The sequence below is a fragment of the Haliotis rubra genome, unplaced genomic scaffold (assembly GCF_003918875.1).
Source record: "Haliotis rubra isolate DU_JTF1 unplaced genomic scaffold, ASM391887v1 Scf614, whole genome shotgun sequence".
Lineage (NCBI taxonomy): Eukaryota > Metazoa > Mollusca > Gastropoda > Lepetellida > Haliotidae > Haliotis > Haliotis rubra.
The window spans coordinates 35,481-62,075 of record NW_025767318.1 but is presented as its reverse complement, the minus strand read 5'-3'; the positions used below and the strand labels follow the sequence as shown (position 1 = coordinate 62,075).

The 26,595-nt window shown below is 41.7% G+C and overlaps 1 protein-coding gene across 1 annotated transcript in view; it reads left to right on the top strand.

The window, feature by feature from the left end:
• Positions 1-4,834: 4,834 nt before the first annotated feature.
• Positions 4,835-26,595, top strand: part of LOC124255977 (alpha-1,3-mannosyl-glycoprotein 4-beta-N-acetylglucosaminyltransferase C-like) — a gene marked incomplete at its 5' end in the record, with an annotated part of 36,920 nt that continues 15,159 nt past the window's right edge. The window contains one exon of the mRNA XM_046689928.1: positions 4,835-4,871. Coding sequence (XP_046545884.1) covers positions 4,835-4,871 — 37 coding nt within the window. The remainder of the gene's footprint in view (positions 4,872-26,595) is intronic.

Below are 26,595 nucleotides of genomic sequence, written 5' to 3'. Positions count from 1 at the left end.
CTTGATAATCTGTCTCTGAAAGAAATAGTATACACATGTAGGTAGCTACAAAAGTGCAAAACATTTCGGCACAGTGTTATCCATGACAATTTGTAATTCTGGTACCATGATGTAGGGTCATAATTAATCGAATTGGAAACGCTTGCTCAACTTATCCAGAAAGAATAACTATTCTCCGTTTTTGGATAAGCAACACTCTTCATATCTGCTTTGAATATCAAAGCTTAGCCACCCATGCCAAGACAATATTGATACAGCTAGATTCATGATTATATCATATGCTAGAAGTCTACAAAACGGTTTGCACAATATTATTGTTCACAGTTTTGAAAGACCAAACGCCACTCCACCAAAAGCCATAATGTACAAATCACTGCACCGACAGCTCTCCCACAGATTTCCCGGGCTCTTTAACTCAACAGTTCAGATCAAGATGTTCCTGTAAACCTGTTCTCGGATATCTATAGCAAAGTGCAATAAGTACGGACTCCTCACCACACGAGAAGCTGGAATCTTATTTTATAAGTGCAGGTTGTAAAATTCTTTTGCTAAATCGCTGATAAATACGGAAATTAATGTCGGGACAAGAATAAACTCCTCCAGATACAGGAACGCACCTTACCCACAACCACTGCCGGATACTTAATAGGGCAGCATTTTTAATTTTTGTGTTTCTCATCGTCATATAAAATGTTTATCTTTTAATCAGACGCTGCCACAAGTCCAAAGAACGTGCGAAATTGTAATAAGAATTACTATAAATGAGAATCAAGATCATTATTCAGAAAATGTTGTCTTTATTAAGTTTTGTTTTTTTCCATCGACCGACCGGCCCATGTTCAGAATTTGGTGGCTACGTGAAACAGATTTACAAAATGATGCCCTTACATTCCTGCAAAGAGTATACTGCTTTATCCCACAGACGGTTTCGATTGACGACATTGAAATCGTGGACTGTTTCATTAACGACCTGTTATTGATGATTGAATAGATGTATATATATGCCCAGCGGTGCTTCGTTTAGCAAGAAAGCCGCTGAGTTCTTCAGACTAAACTGCATGTGCATCAAGCCAGAGGGTAAAATGGAAATTAATCAAATCAGAATAGTTTCCCTTAGAATAGATAATTATCAATGATATACCAAAATAAACTGAATTATCTCTGAGGTCGGCATCAGATTTTATGTCACTTTAATACAAATAAATAAACCTGATTCACATGAAGACACATTCAAATACATGACAGGTTAAGCAAAATTACATCAATTAAGGACGAAACGTGTCCTCATTAACCTCAGACTATGTTCCTTTATAAAAACAGTGCGCAGCAATTTGCAAAATGATGTGTGAAGACTACAGTCGAGCACCGTTGTATCGATGTTCATGTACTTAGTAAATTATTTCTTATAATTTTAATTTAAAAAAGAAATATGGTTATTTCATGCTGGAGTCGACAATAAGACTGTTGCTAAGCATTCGGGCATACGAGCATTTCACCCACACGTAGCATAAAGAACTGTCTTCTCAATTCCATATTGTTTAAAGATGTATAAGTGTTTACTGGATCAATAATGGTCTTAACGAGCGAGAAGACGCAGACATTCTTGTCAGAGACAGTAACAAACAAATGGCTGTTTCTCATGTGAGAATACCTCTTATCGACTTTGTCTCCCAGCAGTATTTAACCTTGTATATGTACATATGAATACAGCTGTGCACTCACTAGGTATGAGTTGTGTCGCCATACAATGGTCCCTATAACACAGTCACAACAATACGTCATTATTTATGTGTAATCATCTTGAACGTGGGACTAATCGTACTTTACATCCCCAACAGTCACACTACTGGAGATACTGAATAACTTCGGATATGAGTGAGTGAGGGTTACTGTTTAGCGCAGCTTCTTACAATATTACAGCACTGTCACAATGGGTGCAATAGAAACTTGACTTCGCACATTATACACACTTACACGGAATCGAATTTGGGCCTTCGGAGTGCTGCGTGAACACTTGAACCTCTGGGCTACCGCCCCTTGGCATGACTGGGTTTAAACTTGACTCGACATCTGTGCACAGATGGTATCCCGGATGCAACGTAAAAAAGCTATTCAGGTTACATCAGACCGGATATGAGTGAGTGAGGGTTACTGTTTAGCGCAGCTTCTTACAATATTACAGCACTGTCACAATGGGTGCAATAGAAACTTGACTTCGCACATTATACACACTTACACGGAATCGAATTTGGGCCTTCGGAGTGCTGCGTGAACACTTGAACCTCTGGGCTACCGCCCCTTGGCATGACTGGGTTTAAACTTGACTCGACATCTGTGCACAGATGGTATCCCGGATGCAACGTAAAAAAGCTATTCAGGTTACATCAGACCGGACTATAGCTTTTGAAACGGTGAAATTCCCCCTCTTTCTACTTTGTACATACAATTTGAAACAGCATTTTCAATGGTCATAAAAACAAAAACATAAAATGGTTTTCACTCCATGTGAAATCATGTTCAGACAGACAGTTAGTGAAATGATCCGAACATGACATTAGCTCGTAGCGTGGTACTTTAAACACTTGTCATGTTCGAGAACATGAATCACGTATCCTGGTGTGTCTGGGGTAGAGCAAGCCACCAGAAGTTTAAGACTAAACTCACTCACTCACTCATTCTTGTGAATGGCGTGGACAGGCTGGTTGACACATAGTAGATTGTGTTTCATTGTACAGTGTCGGTGACGTCACAGACTGTGTGTCACTGTGCCTCGGGTTGTGTTATATTATCATATCAATCAGTCACTGGATTGTCTGGTTCAGAATCAGTTATAAACAAATATCCCTTATACAGCTGGCAAATGGATGAGGTTGGCCTTGAACGATAAAGGAATCCACAAGCGACTCAACATCTGGTATTGGTGACAAGTGACGCCGTTATAACATGTTCGTTACGCCATGCACATTCCACAGCGTATATCAGTTACTCCCTACAGCAGGGCACTGCAACCTTCCCTGGTATGGCTGGGAAATGCACCAACTCCCAGACTCAAAGCTGTGCACCTAATAATGGTAAACGTTGACCGCCATAGTGCTGGAATACTCAATGGCTCATTACACCATTCTTTCAGCACCAGAACATGATAACGTCATTCCTTATAATCGGTTCCTCTACGGTGTATATCGTGGAGTCGAACCCACGACAATGTTAAATGGCTTGTTATTTAAAGTGCCTTGGTTAAAACTTACCTCTGTGTTTGATAGTTACGTTAAAACATACAAGAAGCATTCAGCCCCGAATTTTGTACAATAAAATTCAGCGAACGTGAAGTTAACGTTTCAAGTTACATTGGATCACATGTCGAGTCCTCGAGGGGATCCCGGCTAAGAGGCAGCCACCATGACGTTAAGCAACAAACACATTGATTCGTGAGAGAGAGAGAGAGAGAGAGAGAGAGAGAGAGAGAGAGAGAGGTATTTCTTATGTTCACCATTAGTGTAGTTTCAATAGGAGAATGCTGTGTTTCACAATTTCACACAGAGAGAGAGAGAGAGAGAGAGAGAGAGTGAGTGAGTGAGAGAGAGAAAGAGGTATTTCTTATGTTCACCATTAGTGTAGTTTCAATAGGAGAATGCTGTGTTTCACAATTTCACACTGCAAGAAGGTACGAACATATGTAGAGCTTAAAAGCACGTACGTTGTAATCCCTCTTCAGTGATACATTCTTGATAAGCACTTGTTAGTGAGTTCAGAGAGACGCGCCTTGCTTTGGTGACACAAACAGAGGTGTATTGATTCTCTCTATGTTATTTTGTGTTGTCCTCTTGTGTTTTATCTACAGTCATGACGACTAGTCACCTTCTTTTGATCTCAAGGGAGGCAGTTGGAGACGTCTCTGGATGCTGTAGTTATCAATCTTATCAAGTTTCAGATCGTGACTGTTAACTGGAAATTCCCGTTACAAGCGAGATAAATGTGCTCGCATCTCCCTTCAAATCCAGTTTTTGATCAAAATGCGCGCGGAACGATAACCGTTTGACCTACTAGTTTTACAGATATGTCGGGGCATGTCAGCTTAGGCCTCTCATTTTCCAGTCGTGGTTTCGGATTTTTCTCTCTGTTACCGCTGTGATTAAACTAAATCTAAACTTAAAAACGTCAAGAGTTTTTAAAAGGTTAGAATACAATGTTTGTTGGAAGAGTTAAATATAATGACACTACTGATTGACTGAGTTTTGTTTTACGCCGCTTTTAGCAATATTCCATCTACATCACGGTGGGGAACACCAGAAATGGGCTTCACACATTGTACCCATGTGGGGATTCGAACCCGGGTCATCGGCGTGACAAGCGAACGCTTTAACCCCTAGGCTACCCCACTGCTCCAGGGACAGAGGAAGAAGGGTGGGGGAAGGAAGATAGATAGAAAGAGAAGGGTAGGGTGAGCGACGACGGATAGTGGACAATACAGAAAGGAAAAGACGCAACCTTGACGCCTCCGATATCATTTCTAGGCTACACGACCTTCCCTCGTGTTGAAAAAAGTTAAATGATTATACAGAAATAGGCCATGGTCTTTGCGATTGCAATGGCATTGCAATAGAAGATCGTGAATAGCTTTAAACGAACAGAAAAGGAACTCCAGATTTGGGAGGGAATGTACAGTACGTTGAAAACGCCCCACAGCATAACCACAAGGAATACATTGGCAATCGAACGACCTCGCCTTTCCAGTTAGCTCAAGTCGACTGATCGGGAAGACTTGCGAAACTTGATCTTTCTACTTTGTCGGTAGTAATGACGTGCATGGGCTGAAACGTACATCTGGTATTTTTCCAAGGAGACGATATACGATGAGCACAAGATAACAGGTAAGTGAGCTATCTCTCGTCCACACTGAGCTACATCTTACATTAACTTCACACACACAGAGAGAGAGAGAGAGAGAGAGAGAGAGAGAGAGAGAGAGAGAGAGAGAGAGAGAGAGAGAGAGAGAGAGAGAGAGAGAGAGAGAGAGAGAGAGAGAGAGAGAGAGAGAGAGAGAGAGAGAGAGAGAGAGAGAGAGAGGTATTTCTTAAGTTCACCATTAGTGTAATCTCAATAAAAGAATGCTATGTTTCACAATTTCACAGAGAGAGAGAGAGAGAGAGAGAGAGAGAGAGAGTGAGTGAGTGAGAGAGAGAGAGAGGGATTTCTTATGTTCACCATTAGTGTAGTTTCAATAGAAGAATGCTGTATTTCACAATTTCACACTGCAAGAAGGTACCAACACATTTAGAGCTTAAAACGACGTTTGTTGTAATCCCTCTTCAGTGATACATTCTTGATAAGCACTTGTTAGTGAGTTAGGATTCGTTAGTATTAATAGATGATTCCGTGTTTCTTGACTATTTCACTTTCCTCTATATGTCGCTCGGTGTATTTAGAATGCAATAATTTCTTTGATATTTTGGGACGCGGGGTCAAGTGTATTGTATAGGTAATTACCTCCATTCCGTTATGGATCCTGTGCCACGAATCGGTCGTGTCCCTATCCCATACTTGAACATAGATTTACGACAGTCTTAATGCTTGAGTGGTTGTATTCCCAGCCTGGTTTGACGGTAACAACTCTAAACAATCACAGTTGTGTCACAGGTTATTTACAGGAAGACAAAGCAGGTGTACTACACAGGATCGTCGAGTATATTGTTATTATGGGGACTCTTCATGGGGTCGACCGCCTCTTCCCCCCCTTTTAAAAATACCACATAGAAATTGCTGTTTTGCTGTGAGGGGATACAGGGGGTCAGACACCCTGAACATACACCCCCACTCACCCCATATTTGAATATTCCTGGATCAGCCTATGTATAGAGCGCGTATTTACGTAACTAGTATATGCTCAAGGCGCTGGTATTTTTGTCGATCATAGGGTGTCAATCTCAAACGGCACATCGTAATATCAATCTCAACTCCTTGGGGATCATACAACTCTTGCAGCCACTAGGCGCACCGAGCTTTCCCATCCTTACGAGGAGTATAGGCAGAGACATGCCGCACCATAACACAACGTAGAATAATCGTGTCTGTACGCCAAAATGTACAAGGTACAGTATATATAATACTTAGTACACAACAAATACATGCAACAATATTACTCAAATATTGATCAACGCGTTGTCTTTCGCCTTTTGACAAATAACCAGAGCAATATTTTATTTAAAAGGTAAACGTTACACGGCACGAGAAAAACAATTTATTGACGTTCGAAGTATAGACTATAGTTTTGATATCCATGTAAATGCACTCGCTTCCGAGTAATTCAAATCATTTAGCTATATTTACATGTATACCGAGTATGGAAACGTGGTAGAAATGCACACATTACATCAGTGTCCCGACCCATATCGAGGAAGGACTGTCGTGTGACCAAGGGGCTAGCGACACTCTCCTAAATGTTTTGGTGTAACTTCTTTGAGTGGCATCCATTGCAACGAAGAAGCTGTCTATCCATAAAAATGGGTCCTGTTCATGTACAGTCGTACATTTACCATCTGGAATAACTTGGATAGTTCATTAATTTCAAACCTTATTTCAAACGTTAGAAATAAAACAATTTCACAGTACAGTTCTTGAAAGGCATTTACAAATTAGACGAACATGAATACATGACACGTTTTATGCATAACAACCTCTTTTTATTCGTTACAAAGAATTGGCACCGGTGTCAGAATAAAAAGACTTTATCCATAAAACATGTCATGTATTCATTGCACAGTTTCAAACGTTTGGCGGACGTTTGAAAGACAAGAGATGTGACTGGCAACTGTGAGAGACACAAGCCAAATCAGTGAGTTGCGTGTCATTGTATACTCATGCCAATAATGGTTGTCACCCCTTCAGCTTTTTTAATTGGAGAGGGTGTGGGGGGGGTGTGAGGTGTGTGTGGGGAGGGGGGTGACAACCATTATTGGCATGAGTATATTTTCTTTCATATACTGGGTACAATGTGTGAAGCCCATTTCTTGTGTCTCCCGTCGTGATATTGCTGGAATTTGCTAAAAGCGGCGTAAAACCATACTCACTCCCTCACTCTTTCATATACAGACATTAATGCTTAATCAAACCATATGAAATATATTGGAAATATAAGGACATTTAATTTATTTCGTCTCTTAAGGTGTTCGGCATCCACACGGCGTCTGTCAGCTCGTTAACTTTGACAAAAAGATGCTCAATATATTGCTGGTCGACAATATATTTAGTCTCAAGTTAAAGGCGCGAATTTATGAATGTCAACTTCTTTATTTTAGAAACACGACGTTTCCGACACTCCTTCATCGTCATTCATTATCGTGTTCCTCAGATAAAGAAGTTAAATCAATTCTACACGTTAAATTGTAGGCAATATGTGTATCACCTCTAAATGCCGTTCAAAGACACTAGTATAAGCTCGTTTGTAGCTTTATCGCTGTGGCCGTGATGAGTAACTATTGCGACGGAACGTTTAGCTCTATTATTTCAGTGTAAATCAAATATATTTCTAAACACTATTTATCTGAAGGCTTTGTTTGTACTTTGTCTTAGGCCTCAGTATTAGCAATATCAAATGATATAGATAAGACAAATATGTAACAACGCACATATCCTAAAGAACTCGTCACATTCAATTCTGTCGATTTCGTTGTAAATAGTTTGTTTCTATTTCACTAAAACATATTCCCCGTGATCTTACTCTGGTAGAGTTTATGCAATAAGCATGTCAACAAATTTGTGTTTGGAGTACGTTCTATCTTTCTCGACGACAACCTCCGCGCTCGCCATGCTTTGTTCACGATACGAGATGCATCACGATAAATAATTCGAGTTAAATTTGCGTAAATATTTGGATTTCATGGGACACAAACAATGATTACAACTTCCTAAATATCCGGTTCTACATATTTGGTAAACATTTCATTGTCCCATTTCATCTTTTTGTGTCAGATTGACAACATAAAATATTTTCCATTGTTATATACAATAGCTCATTCCCTATTCTCGAAATACGCTAATATGTTCAACCGAAACTAAATATACTGAATGAACGGGTCCATGAGTTAAACAATACGGTCTGAAAATAGTAATCGATACAGGTAAGAGTGTATCACGTATCGTAAAGATAGAGCATGTTGTCAATACATCGATGTATTGGTGAATCGTGACATCTGAACTCGTTACGTCTATAACCCTTCAACGCTAATAGCGGAAGGTCGCGGGTTCGATCCCCGACCGCGTCATACCAAAAGACGTTAAAATATGGTACTTGTTGGTCCCTGCCTGGCGCTCGGCATTAATGGGTACAACAAGGACTGGTCGGCTCGGAGTCAGTATAATGTGTCTGAGTGGGGTATTCATGCTTCACTGCGGCATGGTATCTCAGTGGGCTAGCACTACAAAACCAGCTTAAGTCTGGACTAGCCGTACACATACACGCAGCCGCACGTCATATGAGCAAATATCACGAGCACGACGAAAAACAATTTCACCTCACCTCACCTCAGCAGTATCCGAAGATACTTGTCGTGCAGTATGCAGCAAACTACATATCATATCACTCATCCCCGTTATTTGTGTCAATAGCTGTGCCATAAGTCACCTTTAACATTTATTCCTGCACAGTGTATACCAACTGAGCTATTCACCTCATGCTCACGCAGTATCCACACGCTAACAGATCGTGTGCTTGTAACAGCTGGGTAAAGGTTGTGTTTCGCTCGAACGAAACGTCATATCGATTGCTGTGGATGTTTTGTCGAAAGGATATAGCAATTGTTTACTCCAGTCACCTTGAATTTTAAACGATATTTTCTTTGTCACATTCAGATTTTTTGACGGTTATTGCCAAACAATTTCAATATTTTTTCCACTTTGACAATATATTGTATCGAAAATACACGTTGGAAATTGGAATGGATTAAAAATCCCATAACGTTTATGTAACGCGTGTTATCGTTGAAGTCAATAACTTAATCAATATTCTGATCTCCTTGTCCTGTCAACGATTTATGATTGCGGGTTACAATCCTAAATTTGCACTGGTGATTTTTGTAGGTTTGACAGCACCATGTCATTGTTTCACAGAACACTCACTCACTCACCCTGACTATGAGACGATGGTTTAATATATGCATCAAAATGCAAAGCAGTTTGGGCTTTGAAATGAAATGATTTTGTTAAAATTACACGTAAAATCTGACAGTGAGGAGCCGTTAAAGACGAAATTACACATAGAAATCATGATTAGTGAGGATACAACACAGAATTCCAGATACAACACAGAGATTGTTGAGATTTTTCATAGATCCACCGCAGAGATTCATAGATACACCACAGAGATTGAGATTCATAGATACAACACAGAGATTATTTATATTTTTCATAGATACAGACAGAGATTCATAGATACAGAGATTCATAGATGCACAGAGATTATTGAGATTCATAGATACAACACAGAGATTCATAGATACAACATAGAGATTATTGAGATTCATAGATACAACACAGAGATTCATAGATACAACATAGAGATTATTGAGATTCATAGATACAACACAGAGATTATTGAGATTTGTCATAGATACAACACAGAGATTATTGAGAATCATAGATACAACATAGAGATTCATGGGATATAGAGACAACACAGAGATTATTAAGATTCATAGATACAACACAGAAATTCATAGATGCAACATAGAGATTATTGAGATTCATAGATACAACAGAGATTCATAGATACAACACAGAGATTATTGAGATTTTCATAGATACAACACAGAGATTCATAGATACAACACAGAGATTCATAGATGCTACATAGAGATTATTGAGATTCATAGATACAACACAGAGATTCATAGATACAACACAGAGAGATTCATAGATACAACACAGAGATTCATAGATACAACATAGATTATTGAGATTCATAGATACAACAAGAGATTATTGAGATTCATAGATACAACACAGAGATTCATACATACAACCTAGAGATTTATAGAAATTCATAGATACAACATAGATACATATTCACGCATTTGAACTTACAAAATATGATAATCAGAATACGTGGAATGCAGAGAGAAGGAAAGGGATGTAGAGAGAAATAGCCAAAATAGAAATAGAAATTGTAACACATGTACATGTGGGGAATCGAACCTGGGTGTAAGGTCGAACGCTTTAACCACCAGGCTAGCCAACCGCCCCCGAGTAACTGCGCCCTTCGGGTCTTTGTTCTATTCAAGAATCTCCTCGTTTGTCTTCTCTTGTTCTCTAATAGAGATGAGGCCTCCTAGGAACTCGTTTGTTATGTTTATGCTATTTTATTAAAACCATCGACATATCGTATCGTAGTGAACGATTTCGGCCCTCCGTAAGGCAGGCGCGTCATACCCGTGAAAATCCGAGTTAGAATTGGGCTTCAGCAACCCTGATCTGGTTGGCGACTGACATGATCTGGTGGTCACTTGGTTGACATCGTATCCCAAATGCATAGATCGATGCTCATGCTGTTGAACACTGGACTGTCTGGTCCAGTCTCGATTGTTTCCAAACCGCCGCCATATAGCTGGAACAATGCTGAATGCGGCGTCAAAAAACAAAACAAGCAAACAACAGACACGTCACCATTTCTTCTGAAGAAATTTGTGAATATTTGTTATAAAACGTTTGGTGAAACAATGCCAAACAATGTCTTTCCCTGTCAAAGAGCAGATTCCCTTCCATTGATTTACTTACTTGAACTAGAATTAAAAGTTACGATTGAACCCGACTCATCCTTTCAATAATTCATCAGGCGATCTTGTGACAGTGTGATAGGGAGAACTGATAGGGAGTACTGTAAGGATAATGTGGATCAATGTAAGGAATGAGCATGGCACAGGTATGTCTGGTGACGCAGGGTAAGTATGATATGTACGAGGGGCGTCACTTTAACAAGCGGTGAGGTGGGGTGAGGTGAAATTGGGTTTAACGTCGTGCTTGAGAATATTTCGCTCATATGACGACGTGCATGCGTGTGTATGTGTATGTGCGGCTGCTTGTACTAGCCCAGACTGAAGCTGGTTTTATAATGCTAGCCCACTGAGATAGCAAGCCGCAGTGAAGCATGAATACCCGACTCAGACACATTACACTGACTCCGAGCCGACCAGTCCTTGTTGTACCCATTAATGCCGAGCGCCAGACAGGGACCAACAAGTACCATATTTTAACGTCTTTTGGTATGACGCGGTCGGGGATCGAACCCGCGACCTTCCGCTCTCCGGGCGGACGCTCTCACGGAGGCGGTTCTTTAACAAGCGATAAAAGTTTCAAATCGCATTTTTATGCACTTTAATATCTTAGTTTTATTCCAGAGGACTTCTGCCTATCTCAAGCACATCAAAATGTTTCTTGCATATTTTGGTTCCTAAAGTTTTATTTATTGCAGTTTTTACGTTTTTGGGAGTACCAAGATAAAGAGTCAAACAAAATGGGACTCGTGAGGCTGGAACATGGCAAAGCAATTTGCTTGAGGTTGACAGATAATATGCAGACAAATAGAACATAAAAACAGCTGCATTTGTATAATTTTCTAGGTGAGACCGAATACGTTTGGGACGCCCCTCGTATAGTGATGGTTATCGCTATTTCACACACTCAGTTGCGTACGTTCTGTGACAAGGACACGATAAAAACAAAGCTTGTTGATACTTTGAAATAGATACCATCAAGGGTTGTTATGGTTATCTCCCAATTGACAGAGGCCCATTTGACAGACTCCCAATTGACAGACACTGAACTAGAAGGTTAATTAGGGTAACACCTATGGGCATAATGGAACAGTCCACTGTCTTGTGAGTAGAGTAGGGTGAGCCTGAAACAGGTTCGTTACTGAGAAGTTTGATTGTGGTAAATAGAACTTTGTTGTGATTAAATGATAAATGATTTCTCTTCTCAAAATTGATTTACTATCAATTACTGTCGAATATAAAACAGGTTTGTCACTGAGAGGTTTGATTGTGTTTATTGAAAGAAAAGACCCCTCCCAATAATAGCATATGTACAACAGACGTTAACTGAGAAAAAGTTTTGTCGGGGAGATATAGATACGTTATGTACATAATTGAAAACATTCTGATTTGCAGTAAATAAGACACCTGCATTGCCATGTAAGATACGATTAATACGAATCAGTGTTCTAATTTTAACAATACTTTCTAAAGATTGTAACAGTTATTGGACATTCAAGGAAGTAATGAAAAACATTCCCACAGCCATGGCCACAGTCACATGATGCGTCATATTTTAAATGTTTATTCTAAATAAATCGTGCACTCATCATATATCTTAATATTGTGTGCAAAACATATAACTTCTTTATTCGATATGAATAATATTTAGGTTCACATTTGTCTTTATTTGATTTACATGATACAACAGTGTCGCAATTTGTAATAGCTAAGCTAATGCCGACTCCCCGTAGACTAGAAGGTTAAACCGAAATGTTTATGACAATACACTTTTTATATATAGCAGCAATAAAAATGCAAATTCTTTTCGTCCATCTTTCAAAATAAATAATATAGCTTCAGTTTATACCTGTGTTTTTACTTGGACTATTCCATTATAATGTGTAGGTAACAGGTAGTAGATAATCTGTTCACTGAACCGTAAATGTTGTTGTTTTAAGGTGTCTGCGAACTGGCTGTCTGCGTAATGGGAGGACACCGTTGTTATTAACGTGTTGAAACACGTGGGACCTCACGTGACAAGCGTCCGTGCACTATGTGATTTCACGCCGGTCGAATATACTTTTGGCTCGTATAAAGGATAAGCGACAGTATCTACTTTAACACTGTGTTTGACATATTGTCACACTGTGGTTTGACATGGTCCTTTACATGCGTATAACTATGTATTATTTAACATACACTTTTCAAAAAAGAAAAATGCTGTTCATTTCGATATATTTTGACAGCAATTGTCATTTAGACAATTCCTATGTTTGAATCCCGTTAATCATGTTGTGGTTGTTGTATATTGCGCGCAAACGCATCCCAAAACGGCATCATTCCTCTTGCCCCCGTCCCCATGTCATAGCCCTGTTGTTACAAGCCACTAATTAGTACCTCTTGCCCCTCGCCTGGCTGTTCTGTTGGCTGTACTCTCTACCCTGTAACTGGATTAACTGCTTCTAAGCTACTATCCACGAGGAAGCATCCATCCAAGTACAACTTTTGCAACTTAAGTGTGGACAGTCTGCTCCCAAACGTACGAAGCAATATGTAGATACAGATGACAAGATTAAACGCGTGCAGAAAAGGCTTTCCACGTAATACACGTGCATTGTGTCCGTAATATGAGTAAAGATATCAACTATAAAAGGCCAAACTAAATTCATCATTTCATTACGACGTAAACCAAGACAGACAATGCCAACATTTAATGCTCCTGACCGAAATGGTGTGTGGAGCCATGTCCTACACGGATAGACCAGAGCTGGTGGTGGTTCAAGGCAATTTTACAGCGAATCGCTACATCGACAAAATCCTGCAACCACGCCTCCTCCCACTTTATAACCCCCAGAGGGAGCTGTTTCACATCTGGAACCCGTTCGTTTTGTTTCACTCGAGTGCTTGCTTGCGCATGCTCAGATAGCCACCTAGCGCGAACGACACATTGCTCCACTGGGTGACACACTCGGTTGACTGTTTACAAACAAATAAAATAATTTGGGAATAATTCTGTAATTATTTTCTTGCTAGTAAAAGTGGTCTATAGACATAGACATGATGCAGTGTCCGAATGTGACTCGTACGGGTTTGTAACACTCATTTGCGACCATCTGTGAATCAATTCAATCAGAGACCATATAATAGGTCTCTATTATATGGTCTCTGATTCAATTAACCAAAACCAAAACAACAGCTTGGTTGATTACGAATTTGTTCATTTGTGTCAGTAAGTCGGTAAATGAGTACGAATATCTTTGGCCTACTCATCCATGTTGCTATAAACACCGCGTCAGTCGTACTTCCGCCACCCTCACAATCTCCTTCCTCGATCTTGTAAGGCTCGTATCTTGGTACCCGAGAGTACGCACGGGCCGTTCGATTAGGAAACTATTCGCTCGTGCGAAACACTTTGTGCAAAACGAACGCACCCCTAGTGTAACAGGTGCCTATCTCGCCAATGCAAACGTCAATGTCCTTCCCTGGCATTCCAAATCGCTTTATCCGAACCTGATCGAGCATCTATGGGACTAACTTGATCCGTAAAAGTCACCATCGTCCTCAGCCACTTGCAAACTTGCCAACGCGTTGCAGGAGGAATGGCGAAGAATTCCCTTCCAAGGCGGTGTGGAGCAGTGACGGCTGCAATGGGTGGTGTCACCAGGTATTGACCTGAACGCCCTCTAGTGTCCACACGTGTGCAGTGAGTGAACTGAATTAATGCTGACAATGACAATACATAAGTCCATCCGTGTGTCGAATTTCCGTCTTCTGTGTTCAAGCTTTATCGACTTATGTACACTTAAATACGTTTAATACATTGTCTTATTGTTGGCCTGTGCGTTTCCTTTTTTGACGATTTTATATTCTTAACTGTAGGTTGGTTATTTAAAACCTTAGTTGTTTTGGGATGCAAAAATACCGAACCTTGGCGCTAAACCTCCATCGACTCTCCTCTCTTGGGGCTAACAAGCCATTCATATGACACGTGTCAGGAGGGGAAGGATTTCTGCCTTGTGGCCAAGATGGTGATTGAAACGTGTTGAATAAGTCCCATCGTCATGAATAGTCCAGATTAGATCAAGGTAGGTGAGTGAATATAGGCTTCGTACAATGTACCCATGTTGGGAATCGCGAGTGACCACTTACACCACAGGGCTATCCCACCGCCTCTGAAGGGGTCGTTGTCGGCACGGGTACTACAGATATGTACCCCAGGTACGTTTCTATATACAGAAACGTACCCTGGCCATAATGAGAATACAGAAACGTACCCTAGGACGATTCCATTCACATTGTGTCGTATTCTAACCACAGAGGCAGTTAAACATGGCCCAAACAAAGGATTGAAGAGGATCCTGTCCCTTGTAGCCAATATCAATGCAATATAAAGGCGAAGATTATATGAAAAGATCACTGGAAAGAGATGGGACCAGGTGTTGAGCAAAATGTGAGAAAGCATGTCCTACAGGTTGCAACTGCCAGTCGACACGTCAACAAAGTAGACGCGCACGCGGGAAACCAGACATGCAGTCACGCCATTGGACATTAACCGATTTCTTTTCAGGTTTAAACGATATGTTTATTGTGAATAACGTCTGTTGTGTACAAGTGCAACGATTCAGCTGCATATTAAGTAAACGTTTTAGAAATGTGTTCGTTGTGCAGCAAAGCACAAACACGGCCAAACATTTCGTTTGCATTTGAATCAGCATAAATGATAAATGGCACTGAGCTAATGGTGAAACTCATTAGCCTCAGTAGGGCTCGTCAGTATCCAGCGCAAGCATTGACCCAGTTGTGTAAATACAGATGTAAACGTAAGGGAGTAACCGATACACAGATCCAATCGTTTCTATAAAGATTAAAAAGGCAAAATAGTGGTGAAAGTTACAACACGGACTGGTCACTGAAAATCAATGAAAACACCAGGTGTTCGCAGAAGGGTGATCTTGCCCACCTGTGTTGTAAGTTGCCACCCCACAAGGGTATAACAGGGCATGCATTCCCTTGTTATATGTGAAGTTTGCCACTCAGATTGTATGTTAAGTATACCCCTCAGGTTGTATCTGAAGTTTACCTTTCAGGCTGGTTTTACGTGAAGTATACAAGTCAGGTTGTATGTGAAGTATACCCCTCAGGTTGTATCTAAAGTATTCCCCACATGCTGTGTGTGAAGTATACCCCTCAGGTTGTGTGTGAAGTATACCCCTCAGGTTGTGTGTGAAGTATACCCCTCAAGTTGTATGTGAAGTATATCCCTCAGGTTGTATGTGAAGTATACCCCTCAGGTTGTATGTGAAGTATACCCCTGAGGTTGAATGTGAAGTATACCCCTCAGGTTATATCTAAAGTATACCCCTCAGGTTGTATGTGAAGTTTACCCCTCAGGTTGTATGTGAAGTATTACCCTCAGGTTGTATGTAAAGTATACCCCTCAGGTTGTATGTGAAGTTTATCCCCCAGGTTATATGTGAAGTATATCCCTCAGGTTGTATGTGAAGTATACACCTCAGGTTGTATGTGAAGTTTACCCCTCAGGTTGTACCTAAAGTTTACCCCTCAGGTTGTATCTAAAGTATATCCCTCAGGTTGTATGTGAAGTTTACCAGTCATGTTGGTTGTATGTGAAGTATACCCCACAGGATGTGTTTGAAGTATTCCCCTCAGGTTGTATGTGAAGTATACCCCACACGTTGTGTGTGAAGTATACCCCTCAGGTTGTGTGTGAAGTATACCCCACAGGTTGTGTGTGAAGTATACCCCTCAGGTTGTATGTGAAGTATACCCCACAGGTTTGTTGTATGAAGTATACCCCTCAGGTTGTATGTGAAGTATACCCCTCAGGTTGAATGTGAAGTATACCCCCCAGGTTATATCCCCCTCAGGTTGAATGTGAAGTTTACCCCTCAGGTTGTATGTGAAGTATACCCCTCAGGTTGTATGTAAAGTATACCCCTCAGGTTGTATGTGAAGTTTACCCCAGGTTATATGTGAAGTATATCCAGTCAGGTTGTGTGAAAGTATACCCCTCAGGTTGTATGTGAAGTATACCAGTCAGGTTGTGTGTGAAGTATACCCCTCAGGTTGTATCTAAAGTATATCCCTCAGGTTGTATGTGAAGTTTACCAGTCATGTTGGTTGTATGTGAAGTATACCCCACAGGATGTGTTTGAAGTATTCCCCTCAGGTTGTATGTGAAGTATACCCCACACGTTGTGTGTGAAGTATACCCCTCAGGTTGTGTGTGAAGTATACCCCACAGGTTGTATGTGAAGTTTACCTCTCAGGTTGTATGTGAAGTATACCCCACAGGTTTGTTGTATGTGAAGTATATCCCTCAGGTTGTATGTGAAATATACCAGTCAGGTTGTATGTGAAGTATACCCCTGAGGTTGTATGTGAAGTATACCCCTCAGGTTGTATGTGAAGTATATCCCTCAGGTTGTATGTGAAGTATACCTCTCAGGTTGTATGTGAAGTATACCCCTTGTTTGTATGTGAAGTATACCCCTCAGGCTGTATGTGAAGTATACCCCTCAGGTTGAATGTGAAGTATACCTCTCAGGTTGTATGTGAAGTATGCCCCTTGTTTGTATGTGAAGTATACCCCTCAGGCAGTATGTGAAGTATACCTCTCAGGTTGTATGTGAAGTATACCCCTTGTTTGTATGTGAAGTATACCCCTCAGGTTGTATGTGAAGTATACCAGTCAGGTTGTATGTGAAGTATACACCTCAGGTTGTATGTGAAGTATACCCCTCAGGTTGAATGTGAAGTAAATCCCTCAGGTTGTATGTGAAGTATACCCCTCAAGTTGTATGTGAAGTATACCTCTCCTTGTATGTGAAGGTTGAATGGTTGAATGTGAAGCCACCCCAGGTTGAATGTGAAGTATACCCCTCAGGTTGAATGTGAAGTATACCCCTCAGGTTGAATGTGAAGTATACCAGTCAGGTTGAATGTGAAGTATACCCCTGAGGTTGAATGTGAAGTATACCAGTCAGGTTGTATGTGAAGTATACCCCTCAGGTTGTATGTGAAGTATACCCCTCAGGTTGAATGTGAAGTATACCTGTCATTGTGTATGTGAAGTATACCCCTCAGGCTGAATGTGAAGTATACCTGTCATGGTGTATGTGAAGTATACCCCTCAGGCTGAATGTGAAGTATACCAGTCAGGTTGTATGTGAAGTATACCCCTCAGGCTGTATGTGAAGTATACCAGTCAGGTTGTATGTGAAGTATACCAGTCAGGTTGAATGTGAAGTATACCAGTCAGGTTGTATGTGAAGTATACCAGTCAGGTTGAATGTGAAGTATACCCCTGAGGTTGAATGTGAAGTATACCAGTCAGGTTGTATGTGAAGTATACCCCTCAGGCTGTATGTGAAGTATACCCCTCAGGTTGTATGTGAAGTATACCAGTCAGGTTGTATGTGAAGTATACCCCTCAGGCTGTATGTGAAGTATACCAGTCAGGTTGTGTGTGAAGTATACCCCTCAGGTTGAATGTGAAGTATACCAGTCAGGCTGTATGTGAAGTATACCAGTCAGGTTGAATGTGAGTATACGAGCCTCAGGTTGAATGTGAAGTATACCCCTCAGGTTGAATGTGAAGTATACCCCTCAGGCTGTATGTGAAGTATACCCTCAGGTTGTATGTGAAGTATACCAGTCAGGTTGTATGTGAAGTATACCCCTCAGGCTGTATGTGAAGTATACCAGTCAGGTTGTATGTGAAGTATACCAGTCAGGTTGAATGTGAAGTATACCCCTCAGGTTGAATGTGAAGTATACCAGTCAGGTTGTATGTGAAGTATACCCCTCAGGCTGTATGTGAAATATACCAGTCAGGTTGTATGTGAAGTATACCAGTCAGGTTGAATGTGAAGTATACCCCTCAGGCTGAATGTGAAGTATACCAGTCAGGTTGTATGTGAAGTATACCCCTCAGGCTGTATGTGAAGTATACCCCTCAGGTTGTATGTGAAGTATACCCGTCAGGTTGTATGTGAAGTATACCCCTCAGGCTGTATGTGAAGTATACCCGTCAGGTTGTATGTGAAGTATATCCCTCAGGTTGTATGTGACGTATACCCCTCAGGTTGTGTGAAGTATACCCCCTCAGGTTGTATGTGAAGTATACCCCTCAGATTTGTATGTGAAGTATACCCCTCAGGTTGTATGTGAAGTATACCAGTCAGGTTGTATGTGAAGTATACCCCTCAGGTTGTATGTGAAGTATACCAGTCAGGCTGTATGTGAAGTATACCAGTCAGGTTGTATGTGAAGTATACCAGTCAGGTTGTATGTGAAGCATACCCCAGGTTGCAGGCTGTGAAGTATACCACTCAGGTTGTATGTGAAGTATACCCCTCAAGTATACCCCTCAGGTTGTATGTGAAGTATACCCCTCAGGTTGTATGAAGTATACCCCTCAGGTTGAATGTGAAGTATGATCCCCAGGTTGAATGTGAGTATACCCCCTCAGGTTGTATGTGATACCCCTCTCCAGGTTGAGTGAAGTATACCCCTCAGGTTGAATGTGGAAGTATACCTGTCAGGTTGTATGTGAAGTATACCCCTCAGTTTGTATGTGAAGTATACCCCTCAGGTTGAATGTGAAGTATACCCCTCAGGTTGTATGTGAAGTATATGTGAAGCATAACCTCAGGTTGAATGTGAAGTATACCCCTCAGGTTGAATGTGAAGTATACCCCTCAGGTTGTATGTATACCCCTCAGGTTGTATGTGAAGTATACCCCTCAGGTTGTATGTGAAGTATACCCCTCAGGTTGTTTGTATGTGAAGTATACCCCTCAGGTTTGAATGTGAAGTATACCCCTCAGGTTGAATGTGAAGTATACCCCTCAGGTTGTATGTAAAGTATACCCCTCAGGTTGAATGTGAAGTATACCCCTCAGGTTGAATGTGAAGTATACCCCTCAGGTTGTATGTGAAGTATACCCCTCAGGTTGTATGTGAAGTATACCCCTCAGGTTGAATGTGAAGTATACCCCTCAGGCTGAATGTGAAGTATACCACCCCTCAGGCTGAATGTGAAGTATATACCCTCAGGTTGTATGTGAAGTATACCCCTCAGGGTTGTATGTGAAGTATACCCCTCAGGTTGTATGTGAAGTATACCCCCTCAGGTTGAATGTGAAGTATACCCCTGAGGTTGAATGTGAAGTATACCAGTCAGGTTGTATGTGAATGTGAAGTATACCCCTCAGGTTGTATGTGAAGTATACCAGTCAGGTTGTATGTGAAGTATACCCCTCAGGCTGTATGTGAAGTATACCCCTCAGGTTGTGTGAAGTTATACCCCTCAGGTTGAATGTGAAGTATACCAGTCAGGTTGTATGTGAAGTATACCCCTCAGGTTGAATGTGAAGTATACCCCTCAGGTTGAATGTGAAGTATACCCCTCAGGTTGAATGTGAAGTATACCCCTCAGGTTGAATGTGAAGTATACCCCTCAGGTTGAATGTGAAGTATACCCCTCAGGTTGAATGTGAAGTATACCCCCAGGTTGTATGTGAAGTATACCCCTCAGGTTGTATGTGAAGTATACCCCTCAGGTTGAATGTGAAGTATACCCCTCAGGTTGAATGTGAAGTATACCCCTCAGGTTGAATGTGAAGTATACCCAGTCAGGTTGTATGTGAAGTATACCCCTCAGGTTGAATGTGAAGTATAACCCCTCAGGTTGAATGTGAAGTATACCCCTCAGGTTGAATGTGAAGTATACCCCTCAGGTTGAATGTGAAGTATACCCCCTCAGGTTGAATGTGAAGTATACCCCTCAGGCTTGTATGTGAAGCATACCCCTCAGGTTGTATGTGAAGTATACCAGTCAGGTTGTGTGTGAAGTATACCCCTCAGGTTGAATGTGAAGTATACCAGTCAGGTTGTATGTGAAGTATACCCCTCAGGTTGTATGTGAAGTATACCAGTCAGGCTGTATGTGAAGTATACCCCTCAGGTTGAATGTGAAGTATACCCCTGAGGTTGAATGTGAAGTATACCCCTCAGGTTGAATGTGAAGCATAACCCCTCAGGTTGAATGTGAAGTATACCCCTCAGGCTGTATGTGAAGTATACCCCTCAGGTTGTATGTGAAGTATACCAGTCAGGTTGTGTGTGAAGTATACCCCTCAGGTTGAATGTGAAGTATACCAGTCAGGCTGTATGTGAAGTATACCCCTCAGGTTGTATGTGAAGTATACCAGTCAGGTTGTATGTGAAGTATACCCCTGAGGTTGAATGTGAAGTATACCCCCTGAGGTTGAATGTGAAGTATACCCCTCAGGTTGAATGTGAAGTATACCCCTCAGGTTGAATGTGAAGCATACCCCCAGGTTGAATGTGAAGTATACCCCTCAGGTTGAATGTGAAGTATACCCCTCAGGTTGAATGTGAAGTATACCCCTCAGGTTGAATGTGAAGTATACCCCTCAGGTTGTATGTGAAGTATACCCCTCAGGTTGAATGTGAAGTATACCCCTCAGGTTGAATGTGAAGTATACCCCTCAGGTTGTATGTGAAGTATACCCCTCAGGTTGTATGTGAAGTATACCAGTCAGGCTGTATGTGAAGCATACCCCTCAGGTTGAATGTGAAGTATACCCCTCAGGTTGAATGTGAAGTATACCCCTCAGGTTGAATGTGAAGTGCATATACCCCCCTCAGGTTGAATGTGAAGTATACCCCTCAGGTTGTATGTGAAGTATACCCCTCAGGTTGAATGTGAAGTATACCCGTCAGGTTGTATGTGAAGTATACCCCTCAGGTTGAATGTGAAGTATACCAGTCAGGCTGTATGTGAAGTATACCCCTCAGGTTGTATGTGAAGTATACCAGTCAGGCTGTATGTGAAGTATACCCCTCAGGTTGAATGTGAAGTATACCCCTCAGGTTGAATGTGAAGTATACCCCTCAGGTTGAATGTGAAGTATACCCCTCAGGTTGAATGTGAAGTATACCCCTCAGGCTGTATGTGAAGTATACCCCTCAGGTTGTATGTGAAGTATACCAGTCAGGTTGTGTGTGAAGTATACCCCTCAGGTTGAATGTGAAGTATACCAGTCAGGCTGTATGTGAAGTATACCCCTCAGGTTGTATGTGAAGTATACCAGTCAGGCTTGTATGTGAAGTATACCCCTCAGGTTGAATGTGAAGTATACCCCTCAGGTTGAATGTGAAGTATACCCCTCAGGTTGAATGTGAAGTATACCCCTCAGGTTGAATGTGAAGTATACCCCTCAGGTTGAATGTGAAGTATACCCCTCAGGTTGAATGTGAAGTATACCCCTCAGGTTGAATGTGAAGTATACCCCTCAGGTTGTATGTGAAGTATACCCCTCAGGTTGAATGTGAAGTATACCCCTCAGGTTGTATGTGAAGTATACCCCTCAGGTTGAATGTGAAGTATACCCCTCAGGTTGTATGTGAAGTATACCCCTCAGGTTGTATGTGAAGTATACCCCTCAGGTTGTATGTGAAGTATACCCCTCAGGTTGAATGTGAAGTATACCCCTCAGGTTGAATGTGAAGTATACCCCTCAGGTTGAATGTGAAGTATACCCTCAGGTTGAGGTTGAATGTGAAGTATACCCCTTGAATGTGAAGTATACCCCTCAGGTTGAATGTGAAGTATACCCCTCAGGTTGAATGTGAAGTATACCCCTCAGGTTGAATGTGAAGTATACCCCTCAGGTTGAATGTGAAGTATACCCCTCAGGTTGTATGTGAAGTATACCCCTCAGGTTGTATGTGAAGTATACCAGTCAGGTTGTGTGTGAAGTATACCCCTCAGGTTGTATGTGAAGTATACCAGTCAGGCTGTATGTGAAGTATACCCCTCAGGTTGAATGTGAAGTATACCCCTCAGGTTGAATGTGAAGTATACCCCTCAGGTTGTATGTGAAGTATACCCCTCAGGTTGAATGTGAAGTATACCCCTCAGGTTGAATGTGAAGTATACCCCTCAGGTTGTATGTGAAGTATACCAGTCAGGTTGTGTGTGAAGTATACCCCTCAGGTTGAATGTGAAGTATACCAGTCAGGCTGTATGTGAAGTATACCCCTCAGGTTGTATGTGAAGTATACCAGTCAGGCTGTATGTGAAGTATACCCCTCAGGTTGAATGTGAAGTATACCCCTCAGGTTGAATGTGAAGTATACCCCTCAGGTTGAATGTGAAGTATACCCCTCAGGTTGAATGTGAAGTATACCCCTCAGGTTGAGTGTGAAGTATACCCCTCAGGTTGAATGTGAAGTATACCCCTCAGGGCTGTATGTGAAGTATACCCCTCAGGTTGTAATGTGAAGTATACCCCTCAGGTTGAATGTGAAGTATACCCCTCAGGTTGAATGTGAAGTATACCCCTCAGGTTGTGTGAGTATGTGAAGTATACCCCTCAGGTTGAATGTGAAGTATACCCCTCAGGTTGAATGTGAAGTATACCCCTCAGGTTGAATGTGAAGTATACCCCTCAGGTTGAATGTGAAGTATACCCCTCAGGTTGAATGTGAAGTATACCCCTCAGGTTGAATGTGAAGTATACCCCTCAGGTTGAATGTGAAGTATACCCCTCAGGTTGAATGTGAAGTATACCCCTCAGGTTGAATGTGAAGTATACCCCTCAGGTTGAATGTGAAGTATACCCCTGAGGTTGAATGTGAAGTATACCCCTGAGGTTGAATGTGAAGTATACCCCTCAGGTTGAATGTGAAGTATACCCCTCAGGTTGAATGTGAAGTATACCCCTCAGGTTGAATGTGAAGTATACCCCTCAGGTTGAATGTGAAGTATATACCCCTCAGGTTGAATGTGAAGTATACCCCTCAGGTTGAATGTGAAGTATACCCCTCAGGTTGAATGTGAAGTATACCCCTCAGGTTGTATGTGAAGTATACCCCTCAGGTTGAATGTGAAGTATACCCCTCAGGTTGTAATGTGAAGTATACCCCTCAGGTTGTATGTGAAGTATACCCCTCAGGTTGTGTGTGAAGTATACCCCCCTCAGGTTGAATGTGAAGTATACCCCTCAGGTTGAATGTGAAGTATACCCCTCAGGTTGAATGTGAAGTATACCCCTCAGGTTGTGTGAATGTGAAGTATACCCCTCAGGTTGAATGTGAAGTATACCCCTCAGGTTGAATGTGAAGTATACCCCTCAGGTTGAATGTGAAGTATACCCCTCAGGTTGAATGTGAAGTATACCCCTCAGGTTGAATGTGAAGTATACCCCTCAGGTTGAATGTGAAGTATACCCCTCAGGTTGAATGTGAAGTATACCCCTCAGGTTGAATGTGAAGTATACCCCTCAGGTTGTATGTGAAGTATACCCCTCAGGTTGAATGTGAAGTATACCCCTCAGGTTGTATGTGAAGTATACCCCTCAGGTTGAATGTGAAGTATACCCCTCAGGTTGAATGTGAAGTATACCCCTCAGGTTGAATGTGAAGTATACCCCCTCAGGTTGAATGTGAAGTATACCCCTCAGGCTTGTATGTGAAGTATACCCCTCAGGTTGAATGTGAAGTATACCCCTCAGGTTGAATGTGAAGTATACCCCTCAGGTTGAATGTGAAGTATACCCCTCAGGTTGAATGTGAAGTATACCCCTCAGGTTGAATGTGAAGTATACCCCTCAGGTTGAATGTGAAGTATACCCCTCAGGTTGAATGTGAAGTATACCCCCCTCAGGTTGTATGTGAAGTATACCCCTCAGGTTGTATGTGAAGTATACCCCCTCAGGTTGTATGTGAAGTATACCCCTCAGGTTGTATGTGAAGTATACCCCTCAGGTTGAATGTGAAGTATACCCTCAGGTTGAATGTGAAGTATACCCCTCAGGTTGTATGTGAAGTATACCCCTCAGGTTGAATGTGAAGTATACCCCTCAGGTTGAATGTGAAGTATACCCCTCAGGTTGAATGTGAAGTATACCCCTCAGGTTGAATGTGAAGTATACCCCTCAGGTTGAATGTGAAGTATACCCCTCAGGTTGAATGTGAAGTATACCCCTCAGGTTGAATGTGAAGTATACCCCTCAGGTTGTATGTGAAGTATACCCCTCAGGTTGTGAATGTGAGGTTGAGTATACCCCTCAGGTTGAATGTGAAGTATACCCCTCAGGTTGAATGTGAAGTATACCCCTCAGGTTGAATGTGAAGTATACCCCTCAGGTTGAATGTGAAGTATACCCCCTCAGGTTGAATGTGAAGTATACCCCTCAGGTTGAATGTGAAGTATACCCCCTCAGGTTGAATGTGAAGTATACCCCTCAGGTTGAATGTGAAGTATACCCCTCAGGTTGAATGTGAAGTATACCCCTCAGGTTGAATGTGAAGTATACCCCTCAGGTTGAATGTGAAGTATACCCCTCAGGTTGAATGTGAAGTATACCCCTCAGGTTGAATGTGAAGTATACCCCTCAGGTTGAATGTGAAGTATACCCCTCAGGTTGTATGTGAAGTATACCCCTCAGGTTGTATGTGAAGTATACCCCTCAGGTTGAATGTGAAGTATACCCCTCAGGTTGAATGTGAAGTATACCAGTCAGGTTGTATGTGAAGTATACCCCTCAGGTTGAATGTGAAGTATACCCCTCAGGTTGAATGTGAAGTATACCCCTCAGGTTGAATGTGAAGTATACCCCTCAGGTTGAATGTGAAGTATACCCCTCAGGTTGAATGTGAAGTATACCCCTCAGGTTGAATGTGAAGTATACCCCCAGGTTGAATGTGAAGTATACCCCTCAGGTTGAATGTGAAGTATACCCCTCAGGTTGTTGGTTGAATGTGAAGTATACCCCTCAGGTTGAATGTGAAGTATACCCCTCAGGTTGTAATGTGAAGTATACCCCTCAGGTTGAATGTGAAGTATACCCCTCAGGTTGAATGTATACCCCTCAGTGAAGTATACCCCTCAGGTTGAATGTGAAGTATACCCCTCAGGTTGAATGTGAAGTATACCCCTCAGGTTGAATGTGAAGTATACCCCTCAGGTTGTATGTGAAGTATACCCCTCAGGTTGAATGTGAAGTATACCAGTCAGGTTGTATGTGAAGTATACCCCTCAGGTTGTATGTGAAGTATACCCCTCAGGTTGAATGTGAAGTATACCCCTCAGGTTGAATGTGAAGTATACCCCTCAGGTTGAATGTGAAGTATACCCCTCAGGTTGAATGTGAAGTATACCCCTCAGGTTGAATGTGAAGTATACCCCTCAGGTTGAATGTGAAGTATACCCCTCAGGTTGAATGTGAAGTATACCCCTCAGGCTGTATGTGAAGTATACCCCAGGTTGATACCCCTCAGGTTGTATGTGAAGTATACCAGTCAGGTTGTGTGTGAAGTATACCCCTCAGGTTGAATGTGAAGTATACCAGTCAGGCTGTATGTGAAGTATACCCCTCAGGTTGTATGTGAAGTATACCCCTCAGGTTGTATGTGAAGTATACCCCTCAGGTTGTATGTGAAGTATACCCCTCAGGTTGAATGTGAAGTATACCCCTCAGGTTGAATGTGAAGTATACCCCTCAGGTTGAATGTGAAGTATACCCCTCAGGTTGAATGTGAAGTATACCCCTCAGGTTGAATGTGAAGTATACCCCTCAGGTTGAATGTGATATACCCCCTCAGTGAATGTGGTTGTAAAGCATACCCCTCAGGTTGAATGTGAAGTATACCCCTCAGGTTGTATGTGAAGTATACCCCTCAGGTTGTATGTGAAGTATACCAGTCAGGGTTGTATGTGAAGTATACCCCTCAGGTTGTATGTGAAGTATACCCCTCAGGTTGAATGTGAAGTATACCCCTCAGGTTGTATGTG